The sequence below is a fragment of the Trachypithecus francoisi genome, unplaced genomic scaffold (genome assembly GCF_009764315.1).
Source record: "Trachypithecus francoisi isolate TF-2019V2 unplaced genomic scaffold, Tfra_2.0 Lachesis_group5, whole genome shotgun sequence".
Lineage (NCBI taxonomy): Eukaryota > Metazoa > Chordata > Mammalia > Primates > Cercopithecidae > Trachypithecus > Trachypithecus francoisi.
In genome coordinates this window covers 4,094,526-4,118,034 of record NW_022681470.1, presented here as the reverse complement: position 1 = coordinate 4,118,034, position 23,509 = coordinate 4,094,526, and the positions used below count along the sequence as shown (strand labels likewise).

General features: G+C 45.1%; 1 protein-coding gene and 1 pseudogene across 2 annotated transcripts in view; one reads left to right on the top strand and one right to left on the bottom strand.

The window, feature by feature from the left end:
* Positions 1 to 16,259, top strand: part of CUNH1orf100 (chromosome unknown C1orf100 homolog) — a 41,291-nt gene extending 25,032 nt beyond the window's left edge. For both annotated transcript variants that reach the window (XM_033197679.1, XM_033197680.1), the window contains 2 exons: positions 2,114 to 2,286; positions 15,571 to 16,259. In XM_033197679.1, coding sequence (XP_033053570.1) covers positions 2,114 to 2,286; positions 15,571 to 15,689 — 292 coding nt within the window. In that variant the 3' untranslated portion in view covers positions 15,690 to 16,259. The remainder of the gene's footprint in view (positions 1 to 2,113; positions 2,287 to 15,570) is intronic.
* A 3,701-nt stretch (positions 16,260 to 19,960) lies between these two features.
* Positions 19,961 to 22,361, bottom strand: LOC117076207 (annotated as a pseudogene).
* Positions 22,362 to 23,509: the final 1,148 nt, after the last annotated feature.

The following is a 23,509-nucleotide window of genomic DNA, read 5'->3' as shown; positions in this document are numbered from 1 at the left end:
AGAACAAGTAGAGGTGGGTGGGTATTCTCAATGATTCTTTAGGCCCATCCACAACAGAGCACCTTCCAATCATCCAGCATCTCAACCCGTTCAGTACCCCACGAGCACGGTCAGATACTTGCTCTTGCTTTTTCTGAACGTCAGGCAGAGCCACTCCATTCTTAAAGAAGAACACGCTCTTTCTTAAAGAAGGCCCGTCACAGTCGAGGTCACCCAATCAGGCACACATAACTGATGATGAAGCAGTCTTCGTCTCCTCTGTGACGCTGTGTGATTAGTTCACAGCGATAAACTCACAGAAGGCTATCACGCCCTTTAGATTTAGATGTTCCTAAATCTCAGCTAACACTTAATAGTTTTCACATAAACAGCAGCTCATCTCAATAGTTTTCACAACAACAGGAGCTCATCTCACCTATTTTATAGTTTAAAAACATAAACGTGTATGAGAACATTTAGAAAACATTCACAATCAAAAACGGATGATTGAAAGTTACCCACAATATCATCACCCAAAGATAATCATGCAGAATCATCCAGATCTACATCAAAATAGGATGGGATGGGTATTTTGAAACCTTTTTATTTTTGGTAATAGCTGCATTGAGATAATTCACATACCATATGATTTATCCATTTAATTCAATTGAATGAATTCAATTCAATTCAATGAATAATTCAACTGAAACCTTTGTTTAAACACGTATTGTGGACTTTTTTCCATTTCAAAAGTTATAATCCTACTACAGCATCCTTTTTTTTTTTTTTTTTTTTTTTTTAAGATGAGTCTCACTCTTGTTGCCCAGGCTGGAGTGCAGTGGCGCGATCCCGGCTCACTGCAGCCTCTGCCTTTGGGTTCAAGTGATTCTCCTGCCTTAGCCTCCCATGTAGCCAGGATTACAGGTGGCCACCATCACGCTCAGCTAATTTTGTATTTTTAGTAGAGATGGGATTCACCATGTTGGCCAGGCTGGTCTTGAACTCCTGACCTCAGGTGATCTGCCAACCTCGGCCTCCCAAAATGCTGGGATTACAGGCGTGAGCCACTGCACCCAGCCGTACAGCATCATTTTTAATGGTGGCGTGGCATTCCCACATATTTCTGTGTCGTTGTCTAAATAATTTCCTACTTTTTTGCGTGCAAGCTATCCCACTCTTTTTATTATCATAAAAACACTTGGACAAGCATTCTTAGAGCTAAGTCTTTGCTGACATCCTAATTGTTGGGACAAAATATGTGCAGATTTTCAAGGTCTTAATATATGTCACCAAAGCTGGACCAGTGAAAGTATACTGCCACAAACGATATTTTGCCATTACATTTTGGTTGTTCTTTGCTTTGCTTTTCCAAGGGATACCTATTTGAATAGGGGTACAGGAAGGTTATAACTGATTTCAAGTCCATCAAACCCCAAGAGGCACATAGTGGTTAGTCTAACCAGATGTATTGATTCCTTTTTTATTTTATTTATTTATTTGAGACAGGGTCTTGCTCTGTCACCCAGGCTGTGTCTCGGCTCTCTGCGACCTCTGCCTCCTGGGCTCAAGGGATCCTCCTACCTAAGCTTCCCTAGTAGCTGGGATTACAGGTGTACACCACCACACCTGGCTACTTTTTGTATTTTTTTGTAGAGACGGGTTTTCGCCATGTTGCCCAGGCTGGCCTCGAACTCCTGAGCTCAAGCGATCTGCCCCCATCAGCCTCCAAAAATGCTAGGATTACAGGTGTGAGCCACCACTCCAGGCCTGCACTGGTTCCTTGAAGCAACAAACATCCACAGAACAGTTACACTGGGAAAGGGCACCAGGGACCTTGGAGCACAGGGAGTGGCTGTGCACGGGCAGGTCTAGTGGAGAGTGTGATATGCATCACCTCCTAGGACCTGTCATTGGAGAGAAGGAGGGATGCTAAAGGGAAGAACAGGGAACAGAAGTCCCTGAACCATCTACTACAGCTCTGCCAGGGCTGGTAGTAGTAGTAGAGCTATGGGAGTCTTGTCAACACTCTCTTGTTAGCCTCATGGCCATTTCCAGGGAATGGATTCCAGCTGATAAGAAAATGGACTGCTTTTTTCTACTGGGTTTTCAGCAAACTGTTTCTGTTTCCATTTAGACCGCTCATAGACTTGACAATTCCACCCAAGAGAAAATACCACTATCAGCCTCAATTAGACCAACAAACGCTCATTCGATATATTTGCCTTCGAAGACATTCAAAGCCTGCTGAGCCGTGGTGTAAAGAAACCACTTACCAAAGAGACTATTCTCTGCCGTTCTATGAGATTGGTAAGTCAGGCCAACTGCTCTTAACTCTCTGAGATTAACCTTGTCTGGGCCACAGATCAGCATCTCCCATGGGCTCGCTGTCTCAGGGAGCCTGTTTGGGACCAGTCGAGTTGGAGGCGTGGATATGTGTGTGTGTTTCTGCGTGCAGGAAGAATTTAGAGGGCCTCCCAAGGCTCCTCCCTATCTAGTTTCCTGCAGAGGAGACTTCAGGGATGAAAATGCATATATCCTTTTTAACACACGGTCTCAAGTCTGACCACTCTTTTTTTTAAATTACAGACAGGGTCTTGCTATGTCGCCCAGGGTGGCCTTGAACTCCTGGCCTAAAGCAATCCTCCTGGCCCAGTCTCCTGAGTGGCTGAGACTACAGGCGTAAGTCACTGCACCCAGCTAATTGCTTAATTTTTTTTGTGGAGATGAGGGTCTCACTATGTTGCCCAGGCTGGCCTCAAACTCCTGACCTCAAGTGATCCTCCTGCCTCAGCTTCTCGAAGTGCTGGGATTACAGGTGTGAGCCACCACACCTGGTCTTCACTGAGTCCCTTGTCACATGACAAAGTCATTATTGTGCCTAAACATAGTGTTAACGGAACTTTTCTTATTCCTGATTTCAAACTTTACAACAATGATTTGACATTTGGAGGTATGTTTCAGACATTCTAAATTCCCCTTGTAATATGTGAGGCTGCAGCATGTAAAAAAATACTGAAAGGGGGCTGGGCACGGTGGCTCACGCCTGTCATCCCAGCACTTTGGGAGGCCGAGGCAGGCAGATCACCTGAGGTCAGGAGTTTGAGACCAGCCTGCCCAACATGGAGAAACCCTATCTGTACTAAAAACACAAAATTAGTCAGGCTTGGTGGTGCGTGACTGTAATCCCAGCTACTCAGGAGGCTGAGGCAGGAGAATCTCTTGAACCCAGGAGGCAGAAGTTGCAGTGAGCCGAGATTGTGCCATTGCACTCCAGCCTGGGCAACAGGAGCAAAACTCCATCTCAAATAAATTAAATAAATACTGAAAGGGACTGAGGCTCCCGACATATAGGACCTTGGGGGAGGACATGTAGACACCAATTTAAACATTGCTGTGTTCCTGCTGTCATTGGTGCTTTGAATTTTAGTTCTTGGGATGAATTACTTCATTGACAGACTTTTTTTTTTTTTTTTGAAATGGAGTCTCACGCTGTCGCCCAGGCTGGAGTGCAGTGGCACCATCTGGGTTCACTGCAACCTCTGCCTCCTGGGTTCAAGCGATTCTCCTGCCTCAGCCTCCCGAGTAACTGGGATTACAGGCCCACACCACCACACCTGGCTAATTTTTGTATTTTTGATGGAGACGGGTTCTCACGCTGTTGGCCAGGCTGGTATCGAACTCCTGACCTGAAGTGCTCTGCCTGCCTTGGCCTCCCAAAGTGCTGGGATGACAGGCGTGAGCCACTGCGCCTGGCCAACAGACTTTTAAAATGAGTAAATCTCAATATTTTGGAGGCTCTTACACTGTGGTAGGCACATATTTAGTCCTGAAAGCAGCTCCCTGAAGTAAAGTCCTACTATTTTCCCAGCTTTACCGTAGGAAAAGCCAAGTCAGAGGCAGTTTATTAACGAGCCCAGGCCACACAGCTAGGCGGTAGGAGAAGCAGATTTCAGCCCCAGGCCACACAGCTAGGCAGTAGGAGAAGCAGAATTCAGCCCCAGGTCATTTCAAGCTGTGCTTGACTTGGAAGATACACAGCCTCTGTCACACCTGAGTGTCACCTGTACTGCTAGTTATTTAATAGTTTTCTTTAAAGAGAGTCACTTTCTATTTACTTAAAATATGGAATGCCTGGGCTGGGCCCCTGGGCCCCCGGGAATAGCGAATACAGGCATCAGAAGAGCAGGACTGGGCAGGAGAGGTGGGTCTTGGGGGAGTTGAGCCAAGGATAGGGGTGGCCATAGATGGAACTGCCAGGGGAGCCAGGGGTTGCCAGCAGGGGTTTGGGATGAGAGGCTTCAAGCAGGGCAAAGCTGGGTTCTGGAGGCTCAGAGAAGATTGGAGCCTGACCACAGCGGGAGCTCAAGGACTGGGGAGGAGGCTGGAGCTGAGGTCAGGGTCACTGGGAAAGGAGGTGCTGGGAGGGTGTGCAGAGTGGTGGGGGTGGCCGTCCCAGGGGACCCTGGGGAGGGTTGTGGCAATGGAAGCCGGGGATTCGTGGGACATGGGTTAGGGCTGAAGGAACTATGAAGCTTGGGGCGGCAGAAGTTGCTGGGGGTTGAGGAGGGGCTAAAAAGAAGGGATCAGAAAACGTCAGTGGGGTTCCAGTCCCCACAGAACTGGCTGAGCAGGTTGTCCTTTCAAGACCAACTGGGAGTTTGAAATCTGTTTCCTTTGCATGAGGAAATCCAGGTGGGCCTCCAGTTTCCAAAGTGACCTTCAACAGGACCTTCTTTGCAACTCCTCTGCTATGAGGAGATCTCATAGACAGACAGACAGACAGACACAAAAGGTGTTCTCCCTTGCTTAGTTTAGAAAACAGTTTTTAGTTCTTTCCAAACCTATGGAGCTAAATGAATGTTAGCAAAGCAATGAAATGCTTACCATCTACTATATATTGTGCCAGTTCATAGAAAGTCCAGGAGATGATTTCAGTCCTGCAGGGAACTCACAATCCAATTGGGAAGATGAAGCTTGGGACTGACTAAATACCAAATAGGGGAGCAGGAGTTGAAAGATGAGGCTGGGCACGCCGGCTCACGCCTGTAATCCCAGCCCTTTGGGAGGCCAAAGCAGGAAGATCACCTGAGGTCAGAAGTTCGAGACCAGCCTGGCCAACATGGCAAAACCCTATCTCTACTAAAAAATACAAAAATTAGCTGGGTGTGGTGGCATGCACCTATAATCCCAGCTACCTGGGAGGCTGAGGCAGGAGAATCGCTTGAACCCAGTGGGTGGACGTTGCGGTGAGCTGAGATTGTGCCACTGCACTCCAGCCTGGGTGATCGAGACTCCATCTCAAAAAAATAAAAAATAAAAATGAGATCACTGGGACCTAGAATAGCCGGAAGAGCAGTGTGCAGGAATGGGGACAGGAGCTGGGCCTTGATGGGTCAGGTGTGCACAGTGGAGAAGAAACAAGAACAGCAGAGATGGGGACCCTGAAACTAGGGACAGTACACAGGATGGGTGAGGCATGTACGGGAGTGGAGAGGACTCCAGTGAGGCAAATACTGGCTTGACTGGGCAGCGTAGAAGGGGCAGTGAGAGATGACATGCGGACTGGCAGAGTAGTAGGAGAGAATACCCGAACAGAAGAGCAGCTGAAGGAGTGTGGGAAGCTGAATTTGGACAACCAGAGCCATTGTAGGATCACAGTCAAGGGAGTGACCCAGTCAGCTTCAGAGGACATGAGTCTGTCAGTTCTGCTCAGGATGGGTTGGAGAAGGCATGGACTGCAGGTGAGAAGAGCAGCTCACTGTTGCAGTGATACAGTGTGAGCGGTATGAGGCATTGGACAGGATTCAGGCATCACAACACTGCAGGCCTGGAGCGTTCTAGCTACGTGGTGTTGGGCAACATACTTAGCTTCTCTGAACCTTTTTGCTCCTCTGTAAGATGAAGAATCAGAGTCCACTGTTGAGGACAGCTGTTAGGATTTAAGGATGTCTGCCATGTGCCTAGAACCGCGCTAAGTGGCATACTCACACACGTACGTGCACACACTCCTCGCTGCAATTAGTGGTAACAGTCCCCGTGAACTAGGTAGTAGTAGAATTATTGTTAGCCCCATCTAGCAGAAGAGGAAACAGGCTTTGAGACTTTGAAAAGTCTACTCAAGCAAGTAGCTGGTAAGTCATCAGTCCAGCCCAAGAGGAGATATGTTACCCTCCAAAGCCCATGCTTTTCAATTAAATGAGGGAGGTTACAGGTGAAATGGAAAGAAGACTCATATGGCAGAGCATGTGGAGTGAAAAAGGACAGTGCGAACAGAAAAAGAAATGGAGAGAAATGAAAGACAACTCTGCACCCTCTCATTTGTGCAACATTGGTGATGCTTCTGATAGAAATAATGGATTTAGGCAGAAGAGATGTAGTCAACTTGGGATCTAGGGACAATTAAAAACACGGTACCAGAAAGTGGTGCAGCCTGGGGACCATAAGAGGAGAAACAGCTTCAGACAGTCCCCTATTTAGTGAGGTTTGAAGCTAGACCAGTTCTAGAGATGATTTTTATTTATATATTCATCCTTCATTTATTGAATTACGCATTGAATGTCTATTTGTCATCTATTGCTGAGTAACAAATCATTCCAAAATGTAATGACTGAAAACATTAATGATTTTTTTTGTTGTTGTTCTCATGGTTTCTGTGGGTAGGAATTTGAGAACTGCTCAGTTGGGCATTCTGGCTCAGGGTCTCTCTTAAGGTTTTGGTCAGATGTCAGTGGGGGCTGCAGTCTGGCCTGAAGGCTTGACTGGGGCTGGAGAATCCACCTCCAAGGGGACCCACACACATGATTGCTGAGCTGGTGCTCGCTGTTGGCTGGAGACCTCAGTGCCTTTCCACGTGGGTCTCTCCATGGGGCTGTGTGAGTGTCCCGACAGCATGGCAGTTAGCTTCCCTTAGACAGAGCAATCTGAGACCACGGTGGAAACCGCAATGCTTTTTATGACCCGGGCTCAAAAGTCACACATTGACACTTCTTGGCCAGGCACGGTGGCTCACACCTGTAATCCCAACACTTTGGGAGGCCGAGGCAGACAGATCACCTGAGGCCTGGAGTTCGAGACCAGCCTGGCCAACATGGTGAAACCCCATCTCTACTAAAAATACAAAAATTAGCCAGACATGGTGGTGAATGCTGGTAATCCCAGCTACTCAGGAAGCTGAGGTAGGAGAAATGTTTGAACCCAGAAGGTGGAGGTTGCAGTGAGTTGAGGTCATGCCACTGCACTCCAGCCTGAGTGACAGAGCAAGACTCTGTCTCAAAAAACAGAAAACAAAAGTCATACACTGTCACTTCTGATGTATCCTGTTAGTCACATACAGTCAGCTCTAAAGCAGTGTGCAGAGGATTACACAAGGCATGAATACCAGGGGGCGAGAATCATTGGGGTCCATGCTGGAAGCTGGTGACTCCAGTATGATTTAGTTGTTTGTTGAGCAACTATTATGAACTAGACACTGCTATCTGCCGAGTACAGTGACCAGGGAAGATAAGATACCTGCTTCCGCAGAGCTGACATTCTGGTGGGGGATATAGATCATAGACAAGTGCATTTTTTTTTTCAAATCATAGATTGTGGTAGTGCTATATGGGAAATAAGCAGGGAGATGAGGATAGCTAAAGGAAGTTACTTTAAATAGGGCAGTCAGGGAAAATGTCTATGCAATTTTAGCTGAGCCCTGAAAAATAAGAATGAGTCATATAAAGGGCATTTCAGGCAAAAGTAACAGTAAGTGCAAAAGCCTGGAAGCTGGGAAGGGCTTGGCATATTTGAGGAACAGAAAGGAGACCAGTGTCATTTGGTGGGTAACGAGTTAAGAGGGATCAGGCAACTGGATTTTATTCTAAGAGCACTAGTAAGACATTGAAGGATTTTTAACAGAAGACTGACATCTTATATTTTAATGGCATTATTTGTATTACTCTGGCTGCGGTTTTTTTTTTTGAGACGGAGTGTTGCTCTGTAGCCCAGGCTGCAGTGCAGTGGCACAATCTCAGCTCACTGCAACCTCCACCTCCTGGGTTCAAGCAATTCTCCTGCCTCAGCCTTCCAAGTAGTTGGGACTACAGGCGCGTGCCACCAGGCCCGGCTAATTTTTGTATTTTTAGTAGAGGCGTGGTTTCACCGTGTTGGACAGGATGGTCTCAATCTCTTGACCTTGTGATCTGCCTGCCTCAGCCTCTCAAAGTGCTGGGATTACAGGTGAGAGACACCATGCCCGCCCTCTGGCTGCTGTTAAGACACTGTTTGGAGGCGAAAATGGAGGGGAAGAGTTTCTCAGGCAGACCACTGAGAAACAATTTAGTGGGTTAGACCAGAGATGATGGTGGCTGGGACCAGCAGGGAAGATAAAGAGGAGTAAATGGATTCCAGAGATATTTTGGGGGTGGCATCAACTGGACTTGGTGATATATTTGATGCCAAGAACACTTTCACTTACTCATACGTATCCCTTCAGTAAATAATTTGAAGGCCTGTTTAAGTGCCAGTCAATGTGCCAGGTTTTAGCAATACCACGTGAAGCAAAACTAGACACAAGATTTCTACACTCAATAACCATGGATGGGAGTGGTGGCTCATGCCTGTAATCCCAGCACTTTGGGGGACCGAGGTGGGAGGATAGCTTGAGGACAGGAGTTTGAGACCAGCCTGGGTGACACAGTGAGAACCCACTTCTACAGAAGACATTTAAAAATTAACTGGGCGTAGTGGCCCCTGTGGTCCAAGCTACTCAGGAGGCTGAGTCAGGAGGATTACTTGAGCCCAGGAGTCTGGGGCTGCATGAGCTATGATTATACTACTGCACTCCAGCCTGGGCAACATAGCAAGACCCCAACTCTAAAAAATAAATAACTGTAAATAACCATAAAAGTCTACCTGCCTCAAATGCTACAAAGCAGAGTTTATATGGGGGTATAGGAGCGTACAGTAAGTCAGAGAAAGCTTCCCTTAGGAAATGATGAGCCAAGAGCTGAAGGATAAGCCAAAAGTTAACTGGGCAAAGAGTGGGGAAACAGGTTCACAGAGAGTACAGCATGTGCAAAGGCCCTGTGGCAGGAAGGAGCATGACACGTTTGAGGAACTAAAAAAAATAAGGGTGTGCTGGAGTATAGAAATCAGGAGGGATCATGGAGCAGGGTGTGGTGGAGGGACGGCAAGACCAGAGTAAGAAAGAGGTTACAGGTCATATTCAGGGTTTGGCCTCTAGTCTGAGAATAAGGGGAAACTGCTGAAAAGTTTCAAGGAGGGCAGAAGTAATGGTTACAATTTCATTTTGTGAGGGATAAAAGACTACAAACTGGGTCAGTGTATACCGCTTGGGTGATGGGTGCACCAAAACCTTACAAGTCACCACTAAAGAGCTTACCATGTAACCAAATACCATCTGTTCCCCCCAAACCTATGGAAATAAAAAAATTTTTAAAATGTTACTCTAACTGTGAAGAAGAAAAGGAGGGGCAGGGTGGGGAGCAGCATGGGGCGAAGATTGAATGTGGAGAGTCAGGAGGAAATTGCAGTGGTTAAAGTTTTTTTCTTTTTTTGAGGCAGGGTCTCCTTCCCATTGTCCAGGCTGGAGTGCAATGGTGCAATCTCGGCTCATAGCAGCCTTGACAGCCCAGGCTCAAGTGATCCTCCTGCCTCAGCCCCCCGAGTAGCTGGGGCTACAGGCACGCGCCACCACACCCAGCTACTTTTTGTATTTTTTGTAGAGACAGGGTCTCACTATGTTGCCCAGGCTGGTCTCAAACTCCTGGGTTCAAGCAATCCGCCCACCTCAGCCTCCCAAAGTGCTCGTATTACAGGCATGAGCCACCACACCTGGCCAGGTTAAAGATTCTTAATTTTGGTTACATTGCTTGGAGTTTTAAGAAATCTGGACGCCCAGGCTATACCCAAAACCAATTAAATCAGGATCTCTGGGTGGGGCGGTTAAGTGGGGGTCCCAGGCATCAATCGTTTTTAAAACTCCCCAGATAGATCTAATTAAACTAAAGAGCTTCTGCACAGCAAAAGAAACTACCATCACAGTGAACAGGCAACCTATAGAATGGGAGAAAATTTTTGCAATCTACTCATCTGACAAAGGGCTAATATCCAGAACCTATAAAAAACTCAATCAAATTTACAAGAAAAAAACAAACAACCCCATCAAAAAGTGGGCAAAGGATATGAACAGACACTTCTCAAAAGAAGGCATTCATACAGCCAACAGACACATGAAAAAATGCTTATCATCACTAGCCATCAGAGAAATGCAAATCAAAACCACAATGAGATACCATCTCACACCAGTTAGAATGGCACTCATTAAAAAAATCAGGAAACAACAGGTGCTGGAGAGAATGTGGAGAAATAGGAACACTTTTACACTGTTGGTGGGACTGTAAACTAGTTCAACCATTGTGGAAAACAGTGTGGCGATTCCTCAAGGATTTAGAACTAGAAATACCATTTGACCCAGCCATCCTATTATGGGGGATATACCCAAAGGATTATAAGTCATGCTGCTATAAAGACACAAGCACACGTGTTTATTGCAGCACTATTCACAATAGCAAAGACTTGGAATCAACCCAAATGTCCATCAGTGACAGACTGGATTAAGAAAATGTAGCACATACACACCATGGAATACTATGCAGCCATAAAAAAGGATGAGTTTGTGTCCTTTGTAGGGACATGGATGCAGCTGGAAACCATCATTCTCAGCAAACGATCACAAGAACAGACAACCAAATACCACATGTTCTCATTCATAGGTGGGAACTGAACAATGAGATCACTTGGACACAGGAAGGGGAACATCACACACTGGGTCCTATTGTGGGGAGAGGGGAGGCGGGAGGGATAGCATTAGGAGATATACCTAACGTAAATGACAAGTTAATGGGTGCAGCACACCAACATGGCACATGTATACATATGTAACAAACCTGCGCGTTGTGCACATGTACCCTAGAACTTAAAGTATAATAATGACAAAAAAATTACATAGATCTATAAATTGAACAATTTAGTAACATATTGCTAAATTCGAAAAGTTATAAAATAACAATGGTTTTAAAGGTAAAAATTATATATGTGTTAAAAATTCTAGAAGAATAACAAAAATGTTATCAGTGATTATTTTTAGGAATAGATTGGAGGTGGTTTTTTTTCTCCTATCTGAATTGTCAAATTGTCAACTTTCTTACATAAAAAATATAATTATTTAAAAAAAAAACAAAAACTCCCCAGATAATTCCATAGCGCAGCCAAGTTTGAGAAGCAGTGATTTAGGCAGCAGATGCCGGGTGTTAGCAGTGTAGTAGTTAGCAAACGTATCTACATTTGAGAGATGCGTAGGTGGCAATGATTTTATAAACAACAGGCCGGTAAAGGGCTGGTCTGCAAGAGGCCTGACAAGGATTCCTTGGGGAAGAGTTTTTCACAGAATAAGAGAAAGAATATTAAGTTGTTTATCAAAGGTATAGGCTGTTTATCCTAACGATTTGGCGATCCTAACGATTGTTTGTTTGTTTGTTTGTGATGGAGTCTCACTCTGTCACCCAGGCTGGAGTGCAGTGGCATGATCTCGGCTCACCACAACCTCCGCCTCCCAGATTCAAGCGATTCTCCTTCCTCAGCCTCCCGAGTAGCTGGGATTACAGGTATCCACCACCATACCTGGCTAATTTTTGTATTTTCAGTAGAGAAGAGGTTTCACCATGTTGGCCAAGCTGAACTCCTGACCTCAGGTGATCCACCCGCCTCGGCCTCCCAAAGTGCTGGGATTACAGGCGTGAGCCACCGTGCCCTGCCTAGGCCAGTGTTTGATCAGATTTTCAGGGCAGAAGATATATCTAGATTAGCAAGGATTTACATTTATGTTCCGTTCTCTGAGGTGTCTGATTAAATATAGACCACGATAGAGCATGGTTATTGCTTAAGCAATTCTTCCTCAGTTAAGATGATTTCTCAGCACACGTCATTTCATTGATTTCCTTAGGAAACATTTTTCGGGCACTGACTATGTACAAGACACAGTGGAGGGTATGTAGAAGGCGCTGTCCTCAGAGAGTTTATAGCCTGGGAGGATAAGATGGCCCCTTGGCGGAAAATTACCCTTGTGTGACTCACCCTAGTGCCAAATAATTCAAATAACTCATTTTTCCAAACTAAAATACATGCCTTTACTGACAGCATGACCCTTAGGCTCTCTGATGCTCAATATTCTCATCTGTGAAAAGGATAAAAATAGTATCTACCTAATAGAATTGAGATACCGATATAAAGAATTTAAGCATTGTGCCTGTATGTAATATTACCATGCCTTCAAAAATGTTAGTTACTATTAGTATTGATCAAGAATAAACGTGTCCCATAATCAGTATCTGTAAAAGACCAATACAATGGAATTGCATATATCACTGAGATTAAGTTCTAAAATCGGCACACAAGGTAAAAATCATGCATGATCGAAGTTATCCTTGAAAAATATCTTAGACTGGCCAGGTGCAGTGGCTCACACCTGTAATCCCAGCACTTTGGGAGGCTGAGGTGGGTGGATCACTTGAGGTCAGGAGTTCGAGACCAGCTTGGCCAACATGGTGAAACCCTATCTCTACAAAACACACACACACACACACACACACACACACACACAAATTAGCTCATGCCTGTAGCCCCAGCTACTCAGGAGGCTGAGGCAGGAGAATTGTTTGAACTGCAGGAGGTGGAGGTTGTAGTGAGCCAAGATTGCACCACTGCACTCCAGCCTGGGCAACAGAGTGAAACTCCATCTCAAACAAAAACAAACAAAAACTCTTGATTGTTAAAGAGTGATATTATATGAAATCATTAACGTATTTGGAATACATGGAATTCTCAGCAAGGTGGTTAAAGTTTCTCTGTGGTTATCAACTAATTATTCATTTTATTTTCCAACGACTTTCAAAGGAGTCACCACCACGAATCCACGTGAACAATAATTACATTTTGTCAGATGATAAGGAAATCCAAAAAATCATTTCACACTTTCTTTCCATAGCATCCTCAATCTGTGTAGCACGTTTCAGGGTTGATAACACCCACTGTTCTCACAACATTGACTGTTGAGTTCACCTGGCTAAACTGTGTATGATTCAAACCCATCGTACAGCCTACAAGGATCACGAAGAGTTGCTGAATGGAATTCCTCACACTTCTAAATTACTTTAATACATTTCCAGAGATAGTGTAATTAGAAGGCCATCATTGCTATTTGACTCCATAAAAAACCTTGAAAAGTCATATTGTTGCTGGCTACAGACAGGATCACACTCGATTAAATCTAAAATTCCTCAAAGATTTCATTTCTAGTCATACTCCTTGGGCTAGTGAAATGTTATCCATTCTTAATATCCAGAAATGTTTATTTCTTGAGATACTGTTGAAGCACTAAGGAATGTAGACTAGAACAATGAAGGATTAATGATTTTGGAGTCTGTTCTGTGTCAGATGTGGACTGTACCTCTTACAAGCGATGTATACTTGGGCAAATTAATCTTTGTGAGATGGCGATATCAGTGTACCACTGAGAATTACTCTAAATATTAGAGTAATGTAATACACTCTAATATTCACCTAATAATATAATAAAGTTTTGTTACAATGCAGCCAGGTGCAGTGGCTCACGCCTGTAATCCCAGCACTTTGGGAGGCCAAGCTGGGCGGATCACTTGAGCTCAGGAGTTCGAGACTAGCCTGGCCAACATGGCAAAAACCCATCTCTACTAAAAATACAAAAATTAGGGATGGTGGCAGACACCTGTAATCCCAGCTACTTTGCTGAGGCAGGAGAATCACTTGAACCCGGGAGGCGGAGGTTGCAGTGAGCCATGATGGCGCCTCTGCACTCCAGCCTGGACGATAGAGTAAGACTCCGTCTGAAAAAAAAAAAAAAAAGTTTTTTTACAATGCTTTTGAAACACTAGTCTTTGGTTCCTTGAGCAATAATTGTATTAAAGCGAAGCCCTCTTTGAACTCTTATTTTCAGAGAAGCAAAACTGTTAATGATTATAGATTATAGATTATAAAATACGAGGGAACACCAATGGGTATGAAATTAGGAATGGCAGGATCACCCAAGGCAGGAGAGTGGGTAGATAAGACATGTGAAATCTCAAGTAAGACCAGTAGATTTTGAGTTCTGCCTCCGCCATTTCCTGGCTGTGTGACCTTGGGCAATGTACTTGTCACTCTGTTGCTTCTGATAGCACAGGGGATGGTGAAACAGATTCAAGTTGAAGAAAGACTGGTTTAAAGTGTTTTCTTTGGCTGCTGTGTGGAGGCTGGATTACAGCAGGAGTGTAAGGAAGAGGAAAGGATATCAGTGTTTTAGGTGAGAGTCTAGGTGGCCTGGGCCAGGGTGTGATGGGGGCGTGGAGAGAAGTAGGAAGTGAAAATTAATTGGATTTGGTTGGTGAGAGAGTGGTCAAGGGTGACTCCCAGGTTTCTGGTTTGTGTTATTATAAGTAACACAGAAGAATGGATGAACTTCATTGATTTCTTTGCTTTTCTCTTCTCTTTTTTTTTTTTTTTTTGTAACTTTTGAGATGAAGTTTCCCTGTTGTTGCCCAGGCCAGAGCGCAGTGATGCAATCTCGGCGCACTGCAACCTCCGCCTTCCGGGTTCAATCAATTCTCCTGCCTCAGCCTCCCGAGTAGCTGGAATTACAGGCACCTGCCACCACGCCCAGCTAATGTTTTGTATTTTTAGTAGAGATGGGATTTCACCATGTTGTCCAGGCTGGTCTCGAACTCCTGACCTCAAATGATCCCCCCGCCTCGGCCTCCCAAAGTGCTGGGATTACAGGCTTGAGCCACAGCGCCTGACCTATTTTCTATTTGTTGTGATATCTATCATACCTGCAAAAAATATTTTGTACATATCCAATTTAAAGAGTAATAAGAAAAATACTTATTTATCCCTTAGGTCAGTTGTGAAAAATAATTTCCTAATATAGTTAACGCCTTTGAGTCTCCCATCCTTCTACCCAGACATACCCTCTATCCTGAATTTGTGTTAATCTTGCCTTTGCTATTGACTGTTTTTACCATATACATATCTATTCCCAAATAACATAGTGATTGATTTTGTATGGTTTTTAACTTTGTTTATTCTGTTTTGGAGTTCATTGAACTTTTCTAATCCAAAGGTTTATAGTCAATAAAATTTGAAAAAACAAAGAAACCTCTGAAAAAAGGGAAAAAAAGAATTTAGGGATGGCAACAAGTGCAATTTGATCAAAATAAGGCACTGGTAAGGTAAGAGTAAAAAGGTTTGGGGGTACAGAATGAAATGTCAACATGCAAATTTATGTAATTTATTTCATTTTATTTACATCTTGGCATAATTGAATAATATGCCTCTTAATCAGAGACTGAACCAAGGAAACAACCTTTTGACTGAGTCCTTTTTCCCATATTTTAAGTGCAGTCATTTGTCTTAAACCCCAAAAGTTATTTTGTTATTGTGCACAACTGCTAAAAGGACAGTGTGTTAAAAATTAGGAGCGAGTAGTCTTTAAATAAATCCTTAATTTGTTTTAAATTCCAGATTGGAACCAGAAATTAGCCACAGTTTCGCTGAATCCTCGACCACTTAATTCACTGCCAGAGCTCTACTGTTGTGAAGAGAGAGGCGGCTTTGAAAGAAATGCTTTTAAACTAAAATAACCATGGCATTTGAACAAAATAACGTTTGGCATTCTTAGGTGGCTCTTTTAGACTAAGTTAATGGCAGCAGAACTACTTTCAATTTAAGTGTGTATACAGATGGCTATAATCCTAAAATATTTACATGTTGCAAATTCTTTGCAGATTAAGTTGGTCAGCTTAGAACAGGGACTCAAGATCTATCCTTAAAAGAACTTGAATTTTAGCCCCTCCCTCTTATTGCTGATGCTGGCAAGCTATCTTACATTTAGGCCAACGGTTACACGTAGGATCAGGTAAGAAGATCATTGTGTCTGCACAATAATTGCAACACTGTTGGGAAAAATAAAAAAAAAACCTGGGGGACTTGGCCAATTAGGAAGAAAACTAGCACTGGAGACCGTCAAGGGGCTCTGGATGGAGAAACCCAGGTGTAGTCTGGGGCTGTTAGGGAGATGAAGAGGATTAACTGAGAGTCTGTATACAGGAGTTAGCACCCCTATCTTGGCAAGAAGAAAGCCTGACAACTAGGCATCAGCTCCTCAGGCAGAAAGCTAAAGGGTCTTCTCTAAGGAGAGGTAAGGATCCCAAGGAAAAAAACCTTACATTTGGCTTCTAGGGACCCCTGCCCTCCCCCAGTTCCCCAGCATACTGGTTAGCTCCCTCCTCACTCACTCCAAAGTAACACCTATCAATTGATAAACTTCTCCAAGAATGCAGAGTTCCATGTAGCTTTCCATCGCCTTAGTTTTAGATGTGAAGGGCTAATCAATGATTAAATCATAGCGTTCTCTAGAGAAACAGAGTATGTATGTGTGTATATATATATATATATGAAATGAGGATTTGTTTTGATCAATTGGCTTGTGCAATTATGGAAGCTGAGAGTCCCAGGATCTGCCATCTGCAAGCTGGAAGCTCATGAAAGCTGGTGTTGTGGTTCCAGTCCAAGTTCGAAGGTTGGAAAACTGGGGAACCAATGTTGTAAGTCTCGGTCCAAGTTTGATGGCCTGAGAACTAGGAGTGCTGATGTCAAAAGACAGGAGAAGCTGTACGTCCTGGCTCAACCAGAGACAGTAAATTCATCCTTCCTCCATCTTTTGGTTCTATTAAGGCACTCAAAGGATTGGATAATGCCTGTCCTGTTGGTGAAGGACGTCTGCTTTATTCAGTCTACTGACTCCAACAGTAATCTCCTTCAGAACCCCTTCACAGACACACCCAGAAATAATGTCCTGCCAGCTAACTAGGCATCCCTTAGCCCAATCAAGTGAACAAATAAAGTTAACCATCAGGCCAGGTATAGGGGCTCACTCCTGTAATTTCTGTGCTTAGGGAGGCAGAAGTGGGTGGATCACTTGAGGAAAGGAGTTTGAGACTAGTCTGGGCAACATGGTGAAACCCCATCTCTACAAATAAATACAAAAATTAGCCAGGCATGGTGGGACATGCCTATAGTCCTAGCTACTCAGGAGGCTAAGGTGGGAGGATCACCTGAGCCTGAGGGGTTTGAGCCTGCAGTGAGCCAAGATCACATGACTGGACTCTAGCCTGGGTGACAGAGTGACACCTTGTCTTGGAAAAAAAAAAAAAAAAAATTAACCATCACAAGTTTACTCCTTGTCAACTTGGCACCTATAAACATCTTAAACCATACTTAACTTCCAAAAAAGATAATAACAAGGTCATAATCCTGCCTAATATGATATTAACATTCTGCATACAACTGAAAACGTGCTAATCCCAGGGTGTTTACCTCCCAGAAGAGGAGGTAAAGTCTTTTAATGAAGTTTACTCTTCTCCTGATATTCCATAACTTAAATACTATGATGTAGCATTAACAATACTCAAATACTATATATAAGGTCAGTACATCTAATATGATAAAGGAATGAGAGGAAATAAAGCAAACATTTTTGCCTAAAATATGTATGTATACATGCAAACACGCTTACTAAAAGATGAGGCTGGGCGCAGTGGCTCACCCCTGTAATCCTAGCATTTTGGGAGGCCGAGGCAGGTGGATCAGCTGAGGTCAGGAGTTCGAGACCAGCCTGGCCAACATGGTGAAACTGCATCTCTACTAAAAATACAAAAATTAGCCAGGCATGGTGGTGTGTGCCTGTAATCCCAGCTACTCAGGAGGCTGAGGCAGGAGAATCACTAGAACCCAGGAAGTGGAAGCTGCAGTGAGCCGAGATCGCACCACTGCACTCCAGCCTGGGCGACAGAGCAAGACTCTGTCTCCAAAAAAAAAAAAAAAAATGAGGACATATGGCAATTACAGTCCTCATTCCTGTAACTGGCCACACAGTTGCAACTGGTATTTATAAAATGCTACCTTCTCCTACTATTCATTCTGTATCCCTTTTGACTTCAACACACAACTCAGCAGTCATGGGTCTTTACTGGGTGGAGTGGCCTAAACCTCCATTCCTGAAGGATCTGGACATTAGTAGTCCTGCCTGGATTGGGTTGGGGCATGGTAATGCTGAGAGACATCCTAAGTGGTCCATATCCCAGACATATTCTTCCTTTGTGGAGTAGTGGAGTAGCAGTTCAATTTCCCCTTGCTTGTCCAGATCAACTGCCCCAACCAGCAACATAACTTCCTACTTAGTTTGCTGACTCAGAGGCATGAAGATCCTAAAATGGCTGGGCAGCAGTGTTAAGTCCAGTCCAGCGGGTTCATTGTGTCTCCTAGTGGAAGCATTCCTCCTTCTGGAACTAAGGTCTCTAGGCCAGCAGAGCATGAAGTCCTGGGAACAGTAAGCAAACATTTTGCTAATGGGTTACTGTAAGAGTGAGTGATGCCACTCCCATTTCTACCTCTTGATTCCTGGATCTGTGAATCCTAGCTATGGGAGAGCGAGCGCCGTATACTGGACACTGACTCAGAGCATTTGCAGCCTTCTGGAGAACCCTGCTGCAGCCCTGCAAGGTATTGCCACCTAGCTGGCACTGCAACTGATTCTTCGAAAGGCTATTCTACAGCTCTATCGAGCCAGTGGCTTCTGGATAGTGGGGAACATAGTAAGACCAAAAAAATTCCATGAGATAAGCCCATTGCTGCACTTCTTTTGCTGTGAAGTTTGAATTCTTTAATCAGAAAGCAATGCCATATGGAATACCATGATGGTGGATAAGGCATTCTGTTAGTCCACAGATAGCAGTTTTGGCGGAAGTATTATGTTCAGGAAGCCAAATCCACATCCAGAGTATGTGTCTATTTTAGTAAGGACAAACTGCTGCCCTTTCTATGATGGAAGCAATCCAATGTAACCAACCTGCCACCAGGTAGCTGACTGATCGCTCCAGGGAATGGTGCCATACGGGGGCCAGGCTGGCCTTGGTGAGTTGAAGTCCATGTCGCTGAGCCCATGTGTAACCTTCCTCCTTGCCACCATGGCTATTTTATTCATGAGCCCGTTGGGTAATGCAGTGTTGGCTGGAGAAAGAAACTGGTATCCACAGAATGGGTCATCCTATCCATTTGATTATTAAAATTCTTCTCTGTTGGCTGGGTGCAGTGGCACATGCCTGTAATCCCAGCACTTTGGGAGGCAGAGGCAGGAAAAACTGCTTGAGCCCAGGAGTTTGAGACCAGCCTGGTCAATATAATAAAACCTCATCTCTACTAAATAAATACATAAATAAATAAATAAGCCAGGCACGCACCTGTAGTCCCAGCTATTCAGAAGGCTGAGGTGGGATGACTGCTTGAACCTGGGACTTTGAGGCTGCAGTGAGCTATGATCAAACGTCTGCACTCCAGCCTGGGCAACAGAGCATATCTTGTCTCAGAAATAAAATTAATTAATTAACAAAATCCTCTGTTGAGGTTCTCTTCAATGAATATTCACATGGAATAAATATCTTTGTGTTTTTTCCCTATTTAGACAGATCTATCCAAATACTGTTCCCTAAATTTCTTTCTTTTTTTTTAATTATAATAGAGCGGCTAGGTGTGGTGGCTCATGCCTGTAATCCCAGCACTTTGGGAGGCTCAGGAGGGTGGATTTGAGGTCAGGAGTTCGAGACCAGCCTGTCCAACATGGTGGAACCCTGTCTCTACTAAAATACAAAAATTAGCTGGGCATAGTGGTGGGTGCCTGTAATCCCAGCTACTTGGAAGGCTGAGGCAGGAGAATCACTTGAATCTGGGAGACGGAGGTTGCAGTGAGCTGAGATCACGCCACTGCACTCCAGCCTGGGAGACAGAGTGAGACTGTCTCAAAAAAAAAAAAATTATAATAGAGATGGGGTTTTGCCATGTTGCCCAGGCTGGTCTTGAACTCCTTAGCTCAAGTGATCTGCCTGCCTGAGCCTCCCAAAGTGCTAGGATTACAGGCACGAGCCACCACACTTGGCCCCTTTTTGTCACTAAATTTCCAATCATGTTGGGCCATCCAGCCAAACCACTGGCTCCAGCCCACGAATTAATATTTAATTGCACATCTGGCCACTTCTCCTTCCAAGCAAAGTGCATAACCATGTCTACTATGCAAAGTTATGCCTCACTAGGAGGACTTCTCTTTACCACTGTCCTTCAGGGTGCCCCCGCGAGGGACTGTGCTGCTGTAGCTGTCCACTTCCAGGTGCTGCTGCATATCATGCAGAGCCATCTGTACGCTAGACCCCAGTCTTCCTTCTCTGTGTCAGCTGATAACAGGGAACTCCCGGTGAAGCCACAGACTCAGGCTGGGAAGAAGCAGTGTAGAAGGAGTGGGGACCACGGGCATTTAGACCACTTCATATAACTTACTTGTGCCTTCAGAAGGGCCTGTTAGGGCCTAATCACATATATACCACTTCCATTTCATAACTGGATGTTGTGTTGCTAAGCCCAACTTTATGGCCTGGTGGGTCAGATAACATCAGTTCGTGATGGGCAGCGAGGGTTGCCCAGTAACTTGGTGGCCCACAGTCAAGCATTTAGTCTCTGCTAAAGCCCAGTAGTAGGCCAAGAGTTGTCTCTCAAAAGGAGAGAAGCTATCCAAGGATGTTGGCAGGGCCCTGCTCCAAAATTTTTTCTTTTTAAACTTTTGTTCTGCCCTTTTTTCCTGGTAAACCAAACCAACGATATAACAACTATTTGAAATTTTACACTAATGTAGAGATTTTGCTGGTCCCCCAAATAAAAACACTACTTCCTTGCAAAACAATTCCCGATTGCAATGGTGGGTCACTCCCAGTTCATCAGATCCCATCAAGCAATGCATTCTCATTCCCCACACCTGGGCTAACTACCGCCATTAATAGAAACCCCAGCAAAAAGGGATAAACAGTTTAGCAAAAATCTACACACTCAACTGGAGTCAGTTCTGTTACATCTGCTGGGTTGCTCTTTTGTTCATGCTTATGAACTTGGAATGTCCACACCTGGCTTGACAGAGCAGCACAGGGGCAGCTTGGACCCAACATAGGCCTGAACTGGGCAGCTTTCCTGAGCCTAGCCCAGGAAACCAGGCAGAACAAAGGTGTCCCAGGGTTTCTCTGGAGCAGTAGCAGCAGCACCATGCCTGTCTCCCATCGCCTCACTGAGGGGAGGCCTGGAGAAATGTCAGAGTCAGTAGAGAAGAGGGCCCCCATCACAGTGCAGCAATACCAGCTGGCATCTTTCTACTGAAGACCTCTGGACGGAGGACATGATCCCAATGTTTGGCAGTGATCCATAGAAAACCCTCTGTATGGAGGGGACCCAAACGGGAACCCAAGACTGCTGGTTTCAGCCTCAAGCACCCCTGTTGACAGACACCTACTTGAAATTTTCAGAGACTAAAGGAGTGTGGAGGAATGGGAGTGATGGGTGCTGCTACTTCTCAAGCTCCATCTCAGTAGCCCTCTGTAGTTGGAGGACTGGAAGCAGCTGGAAGCTGCTGAAGCCTCTTTGTCTTGTTCTAGGGATGTGGCTGGTGGCATGTTGGAGAGTCCACCTGTGGGGCTTCCAGCCTCAGTCCTGGTCAGCAGGCTGAGTGTGCAACCAGGAGTCATAGGGTATTGGGGGGGTCCAGCTCCCAAGGTGGGAAGGGGGCTGCAGGCTGTCCCCGCTGGCCTGAGTGGAGCAGCACCCAGCACACAGACAGAGAGGGCACATCGGTGGGAGCTGGGACAGACACAGCCAGCCCTGAGGGGCTGCTGCTACTGGGCAGGGCACATCTGAGGCCTCACCCCTACCTCTGGAAAGGGTAAACTGATTCGCATCTTTGCAGTCTGGGAGACGCCACCGCCAGGCATTGATGAACCAGTTACACATCTGCAGTGCTGATAGGTTGGTCTGACCACAAAGGCTCAGCTTCCCCGGCCCCAGGGGGCAGGCATTACAGATGTGCAAGTACAGCCAGTCCCCGAGGATCTCCACTGACTCCTTGGATAGGTTCCCCCTGAGCTTCCTTTTGCCTGCCAGGGAGAGGAGGCCTTCATCTTCACCTAGATCACTGTCCAATGTGGTGCCTAGGAGCTAGGCTGGACCTGGGGCAAGCCTTGCAGAGAGTGGTGAGCCATCTCTACTGATTGCTTCTTGGACGTTCTCCTTGGTCAGGCCCCTTGGCCTGGTACCAGACTCAACCCCTGAAAATCCAGATGAACAAGCAAGGCCCTGTCCTTCATTTGGTGCCGTGACCGTGGGCAAGTGTCCTTCCATCTCTGAGCTTGAGTCCCGTCTTCACTTTTCCTAGTGGTTTTTGGGCCCATGAAGCCTCAGGCTGGGCATGGGGCATCAAAAGCTGGAGGTGTGACTCACCTACCCAAAGGCTCCCCTACCTGCCATTGACAGATCTGCTGGTCACGTGGCCCAAGTGGCACAGCAGCTTGCACAGCACCCTGGACCTGTTGTGGAGTCTTCTTTTGCCCTGGGCCTCAAAACTCACAGCTTTTCAGGTCACTCAGTAAATGGCCCAGTGTAACACACCCAAATTAGTATGTTGCCTCCAAAAATCCAAACAGTCCCAGCAGGCACTGTGTCTCTTTCTCGGTTGTGGGAGAAGTCAGATGAAACAACTTAAACTTCATCTTAGAAAGGATATCTCTTACCAAAACAAGTATATGAAAATAGTATCAACTGAAACGTTTCCATTCCATTGTTGTAATTAACATCATGAATGGACTTCCTAAACTGATTACCCCACTGTGGGAAAAAAATTGGATTCCTACTTTGTTGGACTCTCTTTCCTGATTTTAACAATTTGCCATCCCATTCTCTGCCCTGTGATTTTTAAAAAGCTCATTCAATGTTCTGCAGCAATGTGATTGTATGCTGGCTACACTGCTTTTAGAATACTCTTTCTCATGAAACAAATAAATTTGTTTGAAATGACGTTCTAAGGAAGGAAGGAAGGAGAAAAAAGAAAGAGAGAAAGAAAGAAAAGAAAAAAAGAAAAAAGGGAAAGAAAGGAAAGAAAGAAAAAGAAAGAAAGAAAGAGGGAGGAAGGAAGGAAGGAAGGAAGGAAGGAAGGAAGGAAGGAGGAAGGAAGAGAAAGAAAGAGAAAGAAAGAAGGAAAGAAAGAAAGAGAAAGATGTATCTCGACACCACACACCACTGGACCCCTAGAAATTTCACTGAGGTAAAGGTCCCTGAATTTCAGTTGGATTTACTGCACACTCTTTGACATGGTAATGTCTTACCATATGTCTACAGTTATTGCTACTTCTTGCTCACTACGTCCAATCAGCATAATGTCATTAAAGTAATGGACCAGTGTGATATCTTTTTTTTTTTTTTTTTTTTTTTGAGACGGAGTCTCGCTCTGTCGCCCAGGCTAGAGTGCTGTGGCCGGATCTCAGCTCACTGCAAGCTCCGCCTCCCGGGTTCACGCCATTCTCCTGCCTCAGCCTCCAGAGTA